The sequence below is a fragment of the Nicotiana tabacum genome, chromosome 19 (genome assembly GCF_000715075.1).
Source record: "Nicotiana tabacum cultivar K326 chromosome 19, ASM71507v2, whole genome shotgun sequence".
Taxonomy (NCBI): Eukaryota; Viridiplantae; Streptophyta; class Magnoliopsida; order Solanales; family Solanaceae; genus Nicotiana; species Nicotiana tabacum.
Window position 1 is genome coordinate 2,606,844 of NC_134098.1, and position 14,116 is coordinate 2,620,959.

At 37.5% G+C, this 14,116-nt stretch overlaps 2 protein-coding genes across 13 annotated transcripts; one reads left to right on the forward strand and one right to left on the reverse strand.

The window, feature by feature from the left end:
* Positions 1 to 111: 111 nt before the first annotated feature.
* On the forward strand, positions 112 to 13,627 carry LOC107807107 (serine/threonine-protein phosphatase 7 long form homolog). 12 transcript variants are annotated; one of them, XM_075239492.1, is made up of 12 exons: positions 112 to 453; positions 1,905 to 3,122; positions 3,236 to 3,704; positions 4,497 to 5,282; positions 6,771 to 7,193; positions 7,307 to 7,775; positions 8,568 to 9,353; positions 9,627 to 9,651; positions 9,746 to 10,180; positions 10,337 to 10,670; positions 12,452 to 12,553; positions 13,156 to 13,627. In XM_075239492.1, the coding sequence occupies exons 8-12, from the start codon at positions 9,637 to 9,639 to the stop codon at positions 13,374 to 13,376; spliced, it is 1,107 nt and encodes a 368-aa protein (XP_075095593.1). In that variant the 5' UTR covers positions 112 to 453; positions 1,905 to 3,122; positions 3,236 to 3,704; positions 4,497 to 5,282; positions 6,771 to 7,193; positions 7,307 to 7,775; positions 8,568 to 9,353; positions 9,627 to 9,636; the 3' UTR covers positions 13,377 to 13,627. The 12 variants fall into 12 exon arrangements, with proteins under 12 accessions (XP_075095593.1, XP_075095583.1, XP_075095585.1 ...); XM_075239482.1 differs by lacking the exon at positions 9,627 to 9,651 and having other exon boundaries at positions 6,038 to 7,193; XM_075239484.1 differs by lacking the exon at positions 9,627 to 9,651 and having other exon boundaries at positions 6,759 to 7,193.
* Positions 6,565 to 7,225, reverse strand: LOC142173317 (receptor-like protein EIX2). Its single transcript, XM_075238783.1, has 2 exons — positions 7,204 to 7,225; positions 6,565 to 6,881 (listed from the first exon to the last, which is right to left on the reverse strand). The coding sequence occupies exons 1-2, from the start codon at positions 7,223 to 7,225 to the stop codon at positions 6,565 to 6,567; spliced, it is 339 nt and encodes a 112-aa protein (XP_075094884.1).
* Positions 13,628 to 14,116: the final 489 nt, after the last annotated feature.

Consider the following 14,116-nt stretch of genomic DNA (forward strand, 5'->3'; position numbering starts at 1 on the left):
TTTAGTTTCTAGTTATGTATATTTTTTCTTTATATTTTTGTTTATAAATCAGATATCAGAAAATAGACCTAAAAACTAGTAATAATGTAGTATTAGATATTAGTGCAGGTAATTCTGATCTTATTATCTATCGTTTCACCATCCTCTCCCATGGTGGGAAAGAAACCTAAAATCCCAAAGAATTTCCTAGAAAATTAGTCAACTGTAGGTCGCATTTTGTTCCAGCGACCTAGTCTTAAAATTCCTGTACAGAACTCAGAGCTCGACGTCCACCTCCCTCTAAACCGCTATTTACCGGCGAAACGACCATCCCAAAACCCCAAATTTTCAATTTCTTAACAAATCAACTAACTACCGCAGCGTAGTGGAGGTGTAAATCAAGATTTTTTGGTTGAAAGTTCGTGAAATTGAAGTTTTGGAAACTGTCAAATTTGGAAATTCTTTTCAAAAGAGGTTTTTTTCGTTAAGAAAAAATGTTATTTATATATATTTGATAGTATTGTATCATGGAAACATGATTTATATTTTTTGTCGTTATTTTCGAACTATTTAATGCTATTAATTTGAAATTTTAGTGTTTGGTTTTAGTGTGTTTATAGTTAGTTGTTATGTTAGTTTTAGATTAGATTCATTTTTTTATAACTATGGTGTTCGAGCTAGCTTGTCAGGCAACTCGACATTTAAATTCCACGGGTGCTCCGAGAAGAAAATTTATTGGTTATAATTCTGTCCACCAAGGCTTGGACATATGAGAAGAAATTACCATAGTATTTTTGCCTACGTTAGATTTGAACCTAAGACCTCATGATTCTCAATCCACTTTATTGACCACTAGGTCATCTTTTGGGAGTCGATTGAGTTCATATTTTAGTAGTAGCTATAGGAAAACTTAATCAAATTTAGTTTTCTCCTAAACCAATTACCCGCTCGACTATTCTATCGGATACCCGTTACCTCTCATCAATACATGTACCGGATAATTCTACATACCAACACTTAGACAGATAAAAAGAAATTGCCTAGTAATTTTTGCCTCTACTAAGATTTGAACCTAAGAATCTCATAGTTCTCCCACTTTAGTGACCACTAGGTCAGATCCTTGGATGTAAAACTATCACCATTTATTCATACTAGTTTTTTCTAAAGCAGAGAAGCTTTTTATCTCTCCAAATATACTTGTCCAATAATCAGTAAGCAAAATCCTAATAACTATCCAATTTTATTTTTTGTTCTTTTGAGAAGGATCTATCCAGCTTTGTTAGACAAAAAATAGTAATGGGGTAAATAAAAAGTAAGTAAGAATAATATTTAAATTTCGAATGTTAAAAGAAGCATATTCAACAATGTTAAAATGTTTTACTTAAATAGAAGCATAATCCGCAATGTTAATATGCTAATTTTACCACTTAGAAATTAATTGGAAGCGTGATGTTAGTTTTTATTGAGTTGTTCCAAATCGGAGGGATTTGAGGTCTTTGGTCTCCTTATATGATCTTGGGCAATATAATGAGTTCCTTCAATATCAAGCAAGTAAGCAAACATCTCCACAAGTAGCCTCGGTTGCTCAAACTGATACTTGTGTTGCTTGTAATTCTTTTGCTTGTGTTTCCCATTTTAGTACTCTTGGACCATGGGTCATGGAGTCAGGCGCTTCTGATCATATCTTTGGTAATAAATCACATTTGTCGAATATTGTGTATTCACGTTCTTTTCCCACTGTTACTTTAGCCAATGGGTTTCAAACTAAAGCAAAAGGAGTTGGATAAGCTAATCCCCTATCTTCTGTCACTCTAGATTCCGTTCTTTATGTCCCTGGTTGTCTTTTTAGTCTTGCATCTGTTAGTCGTTTGACTCGTGCCCTCCATTGTGGTATATATTTTATTGATGATTCTTTTATTATGCAGGACCGCAGTACGGGACAAACGATTGGCACATGGCGTGAATTAGAAGGCCTTTACTACCTTAACTCACTCAATCCCTCCACAACATGTCTAGTTACAGATTCTCTAGACCTAATTCACAGACGTTTAGGACATCCGAGTTTATCCAAGCTTCACAAGATGATGCCTAGTTTGTCTAGTTTGTCTCCATTAGATTGTGAGTCGTGTCAGCTTGGGAAACATACCCTAGCTTCCTTTCCGCGTAGTGTTGAGAGTCATGCAGAGTCTGTTTTCTCTTTAGTTCATTATGATATATGGGTCCTAGAAGAGTTGGTTCAACCTTGGGATTTCGCTATTTTGTTAGTTTCATTGATGATTATTCAAGATGTACTTGACTTTTCTTAATGAAAGATCGTTCTGAGTAGTTTTCTATATTCCAGAATTTTTGTGCTGAAATCAAAAATCAATTTGGTGTTTCTATTCACATTTTTCGCAGTGATAATGCCTTAGAATATTTATCCTCTCAGCTTCAGCAGTTTATGACTTCTCAAGGAATTATTCATCAGACATCTTGTCCTTATACCCCTTAGCAAAATGGGGTTGCAGAGAGAAAGAATAAGCACCTCATTGAGACTGCTCGCACACTTCTCATTGAATCTTGTGTTTTGCTGCGTTTTTGTGTGATGCAGTTCTCACAACTTGTTATTTGATTAATCGGATGCCTTCATCTCCCATCCAGGATCAGATTCCATATTCAGTATTGTTTCCCCAGTCACCCTAATACTCTCTTCCCCTCGTATTTTTGAGAGCACATGTTTCGTTCATAACTTAGCCCCTGGGAAAGATAAGTTAGCTCCTCGTGCTCTCAAATGTGTCCTCCTTGGGATATATATCGTTGTTACTCACCTGTTCTTCGTAGGTACCTTATGTACGTCACATTTTTTGGGTCTACACCTTTCTTTACCTCTTCTGACTACCCTGATATATCTGAGGTCTTACCTATACCGATCTTTGAGGAGTTTACTATAGCTCCTCCTCCACCTTCAACCACAAAAGTCTTACCTATACCAACCGTTGAAGAGTCTAGCGTTGCTCCTCCTAGATCCTCAGCCACAGGAACACCACTCTTGACTTATCATCGCCGTCCGCGCCCAGCATCAGGCCCAACCGATTCACGTCCTGCACCTGAACCTGCTCTTACTGCGGACTTGTCTCCTAGTACACCGATTGCCCTTCGGAAAGGTATACAGACCACGCTTAATCCTAATCCCCATTATGTCGGTTTAAGTTATCATCGCCTGTCATCATCTCATTATGCTTTTATATTTTCTTTGTCCTCTGTTTCCATCCCTAAGTCTACAGGTGAAGCATTGTCTCATCCAGGATGGCGACATGCTATGATTGACGAGATGTCTCCTTTACATATGAGTGGTACTTGGGAGCTTGTTCTTCTTCCTTCAGGTAAATCTACTGTTGGTTGTCGTTGGGTTTATGCAGTCAAGGTTGGTCCGAATGGCAAGGTTGATCAACTTAAGGCCCGTCTTGTTGCCAAGGGATATACTCAGATACTTGGGCTCGATTACAGTGATACCTTCTCTCCCATGACTAAGATAGCATCAGTCCGCCTTTTTCTATCCATGGTTGTTGTTCGCCATTGATCTCTCTATCAGCTGGACATTAAGAATACTTTTTTACACGATGACCTTGAGTATGAAGTTTATATGGAGCAACCACCTGGCTTTGTTGCTTAGGGGGAGTCTCGTGGCCTTGCATGTCGCTTGCGCCGGTCACTTTATGATCTAAAGCAGTCTCGAGCCTGGTTTGGTAAGTTCAGCACAATTATCCAGGAGTTTGGCATAACTCGTAGTGAAGTTGATCACTCTGTGTTTTATCGGCATTCTCTTTCAAGTCTCTGTATTTATCTGGTGGTCTATGTTGACGATATTTCTATTACCGGCAATGATCAGGATGGTATTACTAAGTTGAAGCAACATCTCTTTCAACACTTTCAGACTAAAGACTAAAGTATTTTCTGCCTTTCTGGGTATTTGAGATCCGTGGTCTCCTTATATGGTCTTGGGCAATCCTCACCTCATAAGCTAGCTTTTGGGGTTGAGTTAGGCCCAAGGTCGATTTATCAGTTTTAAATATGATGTTAGTTTGGAATATGAGTCAGAAAATAGCATCACTAACTGAATTTGTTAAAATTTTAGTATTTAGCTTAGTGAAAGAATGATAGTTCGAATTTATGAAAACAAACATTTATTTTCATTTTTTACAAATTTGGATTTTCAATATTATCAATCAATTGAAATTCCGAAGATTTATTGAAACAATCAATCTGATTATTGTAATATATAATATTTAATTAGGTCCATAGAATTTAATCTATGTTACTTTAATTAGATAATATGTAATTTGTGATTTTTTGTTAATGTCACAAGTTTATTATTTAAAGTAATTAAAGCATTTCTTTTTCATTTGTTATGATAGTTCGTATTTATGTTAGTAACAGATAGCAAATGCAATATAATAATTAGTATGTTAACATTTAGTCTCATTTGATTTATTTGTTTTATGCATTGGTTTATAGGTTAGAATTTCTTGATTGTGTAGGTACATTTTAGGATGGAGCCTTCACGTGTTCACCCCGGTCCCTTAGAGTATAGTGTGCTCAAGCTGCAGTCTATGCATAGGTTGCATTTTGTTTGGGAAGGAGACATTGGGGATACTGATCTAGTCCATCCACGCCGTGTGGACGGTAACTTCTGGCGTCATATGCGAGATCATCCCCAGTGCGATCGTATCATCCAATGCTTATACGGATCAGCATTCTGGGGAGTGTACGCCGTCGGTAGGATACAACTTGATTGGTCATTGATCACAGCGCTTTTGGAGCGTTAGCGCCCGGAGACACACACGTTCCACTTTCGAAGTGGTGAGGCAACCATCACACTACAAGACATTGAGATTATGTACGGGCTCCCCGTAGATGGACAACCTGTGCACGCTGTAGAGGAGCAGTCATGTTCTATGTGGCAGGATGAGATGGAGCGTCTGACTGGTTTTCGCCCCCCTATAGCAGCGTTGAAGGGTTGCAGATTGAAGATATCTGCCATTGATGCACATGTTACCCAGTTAGCAGATCTTACCGATGATGATCCTGATGAGGAGGTCCATAAGCGATGCCGGCTTTACATTTTATGGATGATTGGTGGCCTCATCTTCCCTGACACTTCAGGGAACAGAGTTAATTTGGAGTTTTTGCCCTTGCTCGAGGATCTTGGCAAGACTGTACACTATAGCTGGGGATCTGCTGCACTATCTTATCTGTATAGGTGTTTGTGCCGATCGTCCATGGAGCAAAAATCAGACATTGGTGGCTTCTTGTCTCTTTTGCAGGTAACTCTTATTATCTTCTTTTTGGACTTGCTTACTTATTAACAAATTAGCAAAATAGATTGACACATGATTGTTATCATTTGGTTTCATTTAAGTTAGTTGTTTTATAGTTTCATTTAATAATTAGTATGTTAACTTTTTGTTTTGGTTACTTCTCTTTGCTTGTTTGTTAATTCTTCATGTTTTCTTTTGGAAATTGCGTTGAGCAGTGTGAAGCACCTATTTCCACGGTAAGGCGAAGCCTCTTCAGATCGAGGTGCTTGTTAGATGACATATAGGTGATATGTTGCAACTAAATTAATCTTTATACTTGCTTCGAGTCGTTATAAAAGAAATCTAGTATAGGTAGGAATTGATAATTTGCTCTAGAAGTTGATAGCATAACATAATGCTGATGTACTACAAATCTTTTAATAGAATTCAAAGGTTAACGAGACACAAAGTTTGTTTCCTGTCTAACAAACATATAAAAATTTGTTACTCAATAATTTAACAAGTAAAAGCATAAGCACTAGATAGATTGCTGTGATCTCAATTTAGCAATCTTTTTCTTTCTTTGTCAGGATTTTAGTAACAATATGCAAGCTATTACAACTCTTATAGATGAGTGTCACGTTATGCTTACATTGCACAGTTTAAAACATTACTCTGAGTAATTATATAGATTTGATGGTAGCTAGTCTGAGGCTTGGCTCTATTAGCATTCTTTTGCTCTACCAAATTCCTCAGATTAACAAGTTTCTTTTGATTTCAAGTTTTCTTCCAAAATATCATACCAAATCAGAAAGCGATGTTCGACAGAATGGAAAGCATTTGCAACGATACAAAGTCATTTCCTCATGGAAGGTTCTTTCAGTTTTTAGCTGAAGTTTGCGCTCTCTATTAATTGTAGTATTCAATGTCTGGAAATGAGTCCTTTGCAGTAGCAAAAGAGAGATTGAAACAGAGGGATTATTTATTTTCAAATCTTTTGTTATCTTTTTTATAGGCAACAATTATACAATTTATCAGCCCTTTGATCTGTTGGCAGCGCGCATAGTTGAAAGGATATTAACTTTCCAATTTTCTGAGGTAGACGAACATAAATCAGAAAACACTAGTTAAGAACTTTGCAATTTTAACAAGTTTATATTTGTTTTGTTTCCTTAAATAGTCATTTGCAAATAGTTATCTACTATAACTAGGGAGATTAAAACAAAATATCAACTGCAAACAGTCTTTTATTATTTTTGAAGAAAAAGTAAGCATACAATAAGACTTTTGAGAATAACAATTTCCTCAATCATAACCCTCCCCATATCTGTAACTTTACACATAAGGATTTCCAACTACTATCTAAAAAACGATAATAGGCATGTCTCCATGATCTCTTGAATAGCAAACAAGAACATACTCCCCAAAAGCTAAGACCAAATCCTATTGCCATGGAAATGTAGAACCAATCCAATTCATCTTCATCACTCTCATCCTTTTCAGTATCAACATCAGGAAATTGACCACCTGAACTGCAGTTCGCGAAGAGTGGAAGCCCGCAAAGCTCATTCCCCTGGAAACTGGAGGATTTAAAGCTTTGAAGTTGAGTGCCCACAGGTATCTTCCCTGACAAATTGTTATAAGATAGATTCAAGAAGCTCAAAGTTGACAAACTCGATATATCTGAGGTCTTACCTATACCGATCTTTGAGGAGTTTACTATAGCTCCTCCTCCACCTTCAACCACAAAAGTCTTACCTATACCAACCGTTGAAGAGTCTAGCGTTGCTCCTCCTAGATCCTCAGCCACAGGAACACCACTCTTGACTTATCATCGCCGTCCGCGCCCAGCATCAGGCCCAACCGATTCACGTCCTGCACCTGAACCTGCTCTTACTGCGGACTTGTCTCCTAGTACACCGATTGCCCTTCGGAAAGGTATACAGACCACGCTTAATCCTAATCCCCATTATGTCGGTTTAAGTTATCATCGCCTGTCATCATCTCATTATGCTTTTATATTTTCTTTGTCCTCTGTTTCCATCCCTAAGTCTACAGGTGAAGCATTGTCTCATCCAGGATGGCGACATGCTATGATTGACGAGATGTCTCCTTTACATATGAGTGGTACTTGGGAGCTTGTTCTTCTTCCTTCAGGTAAATCTACTGTTGGTTGTCGTTGGGTTTATGCAGTCAAGGTTGGTCCGAATGGCAAGGTTGATCAACTTAAGGCCCGTCTTGTTGCCAAGGGATATACTCAGATACTTGGGCTCGATTACAGTGATACCTTCTCTCCCATGACTAAGATAGCATCAGTCCGCCTTTTTCTATCCATGGTTGTTGTTCGCCATTGATCTCTCTATCAGCTGGACATTAAGAATACTTTTTTACACGATGACCTTGAGTATGAAGTTTATATGGAGCAACCACCTGGCTTTGTTGCTTAGGGGGAGTCTCGTGGCCTTGCATGTCGCTTGCGCCGGTCACTTTATGATCTAAAGCAGTCTCGAGCCTGGTTTGGTAAGTTCAGCACAATTATCCAGGAGTTTGGCATAACTCGTAGTGAAGTTGATCACTCTGTGTTTTATCGGCATTCTCTTTCAAGTCTCTGTATTTATCTGGTGGTCTATGTTGACGATATTTCTATTACCGGCAATGATCAGGATGGTATTACTAAGTTGAAGCAACATCTCTTTCAACACTTTCAGACTAAAGACTAAAGTATTTTCTGCCTTTCTGGGTATTTGAGATCCGTGGTCTCCTTATATGGTCTTGGGCAATCCTCACCTCATAAGCTAGCTTTTGGGGTTGAGTTAGGCCCAAGGTCGATTTATCAGTTTTAAATATGATGTTAGTTTGGAATATGAGTCAGAAAATAGCATCACTAACTGAATTTGTTAAAATTTTAGTATTTAGCTTAGTGAAAGAATGATAGTTCGAATTTATGAAAACAAACATTTATTTTCATTTTTTACAAATTTGGATTTTCAATATTATCAATCAATTGAAATTCCGAAGATTTATTGAAACAATCAATCTGATTATTGTAATATATAATATTTAATTAGGTCCATAGAATTTAATCTATGTTACTTTAATTAGATAATATGTAATTTGTGATTTTTTGTTAATGTCACAAGTTTATTATTTAAAGTAATTAAAGCATTTCTTTTTCATTTGTTATGATAGTTCGTATTTATGTTAGTAACAGATAGCAAATGCAATATAATAATTAGTATGTTAACATTTAGTCTCATTTGATTTATTTGTTTTATGCATTGGTTTATAGGTTAGAATTTCTTGATTGTGTAGGTACATTTTAGGATGGAGCCTTCACGTGTTCACCCCGGTCCCTTAGAGTATAGTGTGCTCAAGCTGCAGTCTATGCATAGGTTGCATTTTGTTTGGGAAGGAGACATTGGGGATACTGATCTAGTCCATCCACGCCGTGTGGACGGTAACTTCTGGCGTCATATGCGAGATCATCCCCAGTGCGATCGTATCATCCAATGCTTATACGGATCAGCATTCTGGGGAGTGTACGCCGTCGGTAGGATACAACTTGATTGGTCATTGATCACAGCGCTTTTGGAGCGTTAGCGCCCGGAGACACACACGTTCCACTTTCGAAGTGGTGAGGCAACCATCACACTACAAGACATTGAGATTATGTACGGGCTCCCCGTAGATGGACAACCTGTGCACGCTGTAGAGGAGCAGTCATGTTCTATGTGGCAGGATGAGATGGAGCGTCTGACTGGTTTTCGCCCCCCTATAGCAGCGTTGAAGGGTTGCAGATTGAAGATATCTGCCATTGATGCACATGTTACCCAGTTAGCAGATCTTACCGATGATGATCCTGATGAGGAGGTCCATAAGCGATGCCGGCTTTACATTTTATGGATGATTGGTGGCCTCATCTTCCCTGACACTTCAGGGAACAGAGTTAATTTGGAGTTTTTGCCCTTGCTCGAGGATCTTGGCAAGACTGTACACTATAGCTGGGGATCTGCTGCACTATCTTATCTGTATAGGTGTTTGTGCCGATCGTCCATGGAGCAAAAATCAGACATTGGTGGCTTCTTGTCTCTTTTGCAGGTAACTCTTATTATCTTCTTTTTGGACTTGCTTACTTATTAACAAATTAGCAAAATAGATTGACACATGATTGTTATCATTTGGTTTCATTTAAGTTAGTTGTTTTATAGTTTCATTTAATAATTAGTATGTTAACATTTAGTTCCGTTTGTATTATTGTTTTCCAAATGCATGAATAATTAGGAAAAGTTTCAATTATTTTGTTAGTTTAATTAGAAAATCTTTCTATTACTTAATTGTGAGGCGATCGTTATTTTTTTCTTTCTTTTGTAGGTATGATACTATGACACCTGATCAGGTAGGATTAGTAGTTGCATTTATACTATGTTTCATTGCACATCATTATGATTTTCCATCAATAACTTAAACAAACTGTCATTTTGATTTAATAGTTCATCTGGCAACCTTACGATGAGGGTATCATAGCCGATTTACCAGAGCGGTGCTCCCGTGGACGACACGTGTGGATGGCATCTGTGCCACTTATTTGTCAAAATATAGTGGAGGATCACGTGCCAAAACGCGTGTTACGGCAGTTTGGGCTTGCACAGGGTGTTCCAGATAATAGTCAGTGGGAGGACGCACACTTTTTGAGGGATAAACGTTACAAGGCTGATCCTGTTTTTCAGCAGTTCATTGCTGAACAGACTGCTTTGTGGGGGCCGAGAGCTGATCGTGTTGTTCATGACGTTCCTGCACATGTTACCATCCCCTATGATGATCCTTACATGATTTGGTATAGGAGAATCACGCGCACGCTTATTGGGAATCCCGTGCGACGTGCTGACAGAGGTTATCAGTTATATGCAGGCCAGCACGAGGCATTGGTAAATGCAAAGTGACTTGCTTTAATCAATCACTACATTGGTTTTTAGTTTTATTGTAAAAAGCGACTTTCTTTAATTAATCACAACATTGTTTTTTTTAGTTTTTATTTAAAAGTCATTAACTTTCCTCTATTATTATCTCTTTTATGTTTTCAGGGAAGAGCATTGCATTATCTTTATCGCATGGGCTTGGAGATGCAGCAGGAAGCTGTTGATGAACGAGTTAGAGGGTGGGCTCGGACCGTGAGCGCTGTATCGGTCGAGGCTTTACTTGCTGCATCCCAGGGTCGCAGATTATCTTTCGATCCAGATTATGCACCTGCCGAGTATGAAGATGGCCCCCCTCTGACTCTTTATAGACGTGGCGGTGCTGGTCGCGCTCGAGGTGGTCGACAGGGTGGTAGAGCTTCACCTGTGGGTCATCGTCTGGTTGACAAGGATGATGACGAGGATTCACTACTCTCTGTAGCAACGTTGAGCACTTCCCGTGGTATGCTTAAAATAGAAATTCATCATATTTTGTTTCTTTTGTCTGCCTCTAGGGAAGGGTATTTCAGCATAGAAGGGTATAGGTAGAAGCATAATAGTTATGCATGCAAAAAGAAAGAAGAAAATTAGATACATTGAGTTAAAGTAGTTTCCAAAGTGAAGAACTCATATGAAAGAGAGCAGGAGTAGTTATTTGAGAAAGTCCTAGAAGCCAAAATCACCTAACAGATTCACCGATAAATGACGGTTTATAAAGCTCATTACATAGGATGCACTGGAGAATTTTTTTGTGGCGATTAATCTTCTATATAATGCTTGTGTCAAAAAATAAAGCAGCTGATTCAGTATAGTGAACTGCAATAAGGTCCTAGTGTGTAGCTTAGAAAGAAAATGAGGTGGTGCTAATTTGGGACGGAATGGGCATCTCAATTGACATGGAGAATTGCATCTCATTTAATAGTATTGCTTCCATCATATCTGCTCGCTTCTATTTTTCGAAACGTTAGTAGTATCTCTCTGGTTAAACTACAATCTGTTTTTACTAATTCAATTTTATGAGAGGTGGGCTTAGTGGTTACATATGTAAAGATGGTTTGGTTTCCTTTGACCTGTAGATATTGTCCCTAAGTTTAAAACTAACAAGAAATGACATGTTATTTACATGATCAGGTATTCTATCGTATGCCGATATGTTTTGTGAGCTTGTAGAAAATATAAATGTGTATGCAGCTGGGCAGAAATTTGCTCGTCCTCTGTTTTGCTAATAAGATGAGATGTTGTGTGGTTGTAACTCTTGAATGTTAAGAAAATGACAGAAAGAAACTTTGTTCACATGTGTTAGTTCAAATTGATTAGAATCTCCTTGCGATACCTTGGAGAGTTATGCCCTTTTATGTTTCTCTGGAAACCTTTACCTCTCGCATCCCAAACAAAGAAGGGAGCAGGAAAAGATTTTTTTAGAAATGCACTTCTTGCTAGTCGATTCTAAACAACCGTTGGTATTTTATATCTGTATGTGTTAATATAAGATCAGAAAGTTGGAAAAGAATTTATCCAAGTAGGTTTCTGCATAAGAATATACTGGGGTTGAAAAATTGGAGAATTACAAAGTACATTATCTCTCTCTACGCCATGCTTATTGCTACCAAGCACTCTGAAAGTGATAGTCTTTCCATCGTAATTTTAAAAAATTTAAACAATTAACTTTGCTAGTATCTTTGTCTCTCTTGTCTAGAATATAATTCAGAATGTCTCCAAATTAATGCATCATTTTTAATGATGTACTTGGAATGTCCAAGCTATCTTTCCGGTGGTTGAGAGGGCCGGGGGTATAATATTACGTCTATATAATGGTATACTTCAAGGTAAACAGAATGATTAGTAGTCCCACCTTATTTGGATCATTTTGGAGTTCAAGTTTTCTCTGAACTGAAATTTCCTCGTGACAAGCTTCAGATTCGTTACATAAATATATATCATTTATCATCAAATTTTTGTTTAATCTTTGATGTAAAGTAAAAATCCAAGGCCAATATGAAGTCTAATGTGTAGATATTTGATTTATCTGATAATGAATATGATAACAAGCAGAATATTGCTTTACATGGTTGTAGTGAAATAATCCAAACTTTGTCAGTGTCAATTATGTTTGAGTTATCTAGTTCAGATTGAGGCGCTATGATACCCTTAACTAGTCCATCTCTAGCGATATTTCAATGTTGGTGAACTCACTGCTATCATTTCCCTTGTTCTTTTTCTTTTCTACCTCTTTCCTCTCCACAGAGTTCAGACAAAGCAAGCCTAAAAGAAAGTCAGGATCATCAACGGCTGCAGATTCTAGCAAAAAGGCTAAGCAGAAAGAACGACCTGCTGAAAACGGGAAGGGTAAGAAGATCATCATATAGCTTTGCATGGTTATAGTTGTGTAATACAAACTTTCTCAGTGTCAGTTAGTGGTGGCAAAATGGATAAAAAAATAGTTATCCATACATATTATCCACTAAAAATGGGTTAGATAATGAACTTTTTAAAAACGGGTCAAATATGGATAAAAATTATATTATGCACTTAGAAAATGGATAACCAATGGATAACTAATTGGTTTAACTTTTACATTTGTAAAGTCTCAAATTGGGGGTTCCTCAAGCTTGGGAGACTAGGAATTCTCCCAAAAGTAATCATATTCAAGAAGCAATGGATAATATGGATATCCATATTATCCGCCGGTGGCGGTTAACCCATTTTCTTTCCGTATTAAATATGGGTCAGGTTGGCTAATTTATTTGTTTTTGCATTACCCGTTTTCAACCTGCCTATATCCATCCTGACGTGCCCGTTTGCCATCCTAGTGTCTGTTATGTTGTCTGAGTTAGCTAGTTCAAATTTAGGCACTATGATACCCGTAAATAACCCTTCTCCAGGCATATTTCAGTGTTGGTGAGTTCATTGCTATCTTTTCTTTTCTCCCCCTTTTCCCTTTTTCACAGAGGACAGTGGCAGCAAGTCTAAAAGGAACTCAGAATCATCGTTGTCTACAGAATCTAGCGAAAGGGCTAAGCAGAAAGATCAACCTGCTGAAAATGGGAAGGGTAGGCAGAAAGAGCAACAAATAGAAAATGGAAACGACGGTGTACAAACTCGAGAAGAAAACTGTGAAGGCGACGATAGTGCTAATGTAAATAAGGAGATTGTTGCACAGCCTTCCTAGGTAGGAGCAGAAGTAGGAAGTCAGCCTATTTCCATTGTATTTCCTACTCATCTGTTGTCAACACTGAAATCTGTAATACTGTGTCCGGTAGGTGTTGGATGATAGTTGAGTTATGACTTATGATAGAGCAAAATGAAAATAGTAATAATTCTTTTCTAGATTGACAAAGGAAAAATATAACAAAACCTACACAGGTTTACAGGCAGCAATTATTCACTTCAATAAGTTCATTTTTGTTCATTCTTTAGCTATCAAGGTATCACAACTCTGTTCTTTTATCTGAGTTTGGAACTAGCCATTACAAGAAGTGAAGTGCATTTTCTTTGTGTATTTTAATACAGACCTTTGAGATAACCCTCAATTAATCAACAATCATGAGTGGATCTATTTTATGCCCTTATGATGGTATTTGACTAAACATAGAATTTAAGAATGAAATACTTCTGATACATATGACTAAATAGAGGTAATATATTAAAAAATATCCTTAATATCTAGTAGTTTTCAATGTCATATTAATTCGTATAACAATGTGTCATTTAAGGTTATAAATAGAAGAGGAATTTTCGGAAACCACTATTGTTTAGCGGCTATTAACTTCCTATAGCTATCATATATATAATTACTTCCTATAGTTACTATTCAGTTGTTACGGTAGTGTATTCGCGCTGCTGTATTCATGAAAACATCAGTAAAAAATGCCTAAAATCAGCACAATCCAGTTGTACGGGCATATATTC

Bases quoted from the DNA above. Each gene is read 5' to 3' on its own strand.
- LOC142173317 (XM_075238783.1), bottom strand. From the start codon at position 7,225: ATGGGGATTAGGATTAAGCGTG. The intron at 6,882-7,203 runs GTCTGTATACCT...ACAATTTGTCAG, and splicing joins GGGGATTAGGATTAAGCGTG to GGAAGATACCTGTGGGCACT.
- LOC107807107 (XM_075239482.1), top strand. From the start codon at position 8,925: ATGTACGGGCTCCCCGTAGATGGACAACCTGTGCACGCTGTAGAGGAG. The intron at 9,354-9,745 runs GTAACTCTTATT...TTGATTTAATAG, and splicing joins GCTTCTTGTCTCTTTTGCAG to TTCATCTGGCAACCTTACGA. The intron at 12,554-13,155 runs GTAAGAAGATCA...CCTTTTTCACAG, and splicing joins ACCTGCTGAAAACGGGAAGG to AGGACAGTGGCAGCAAGTCT.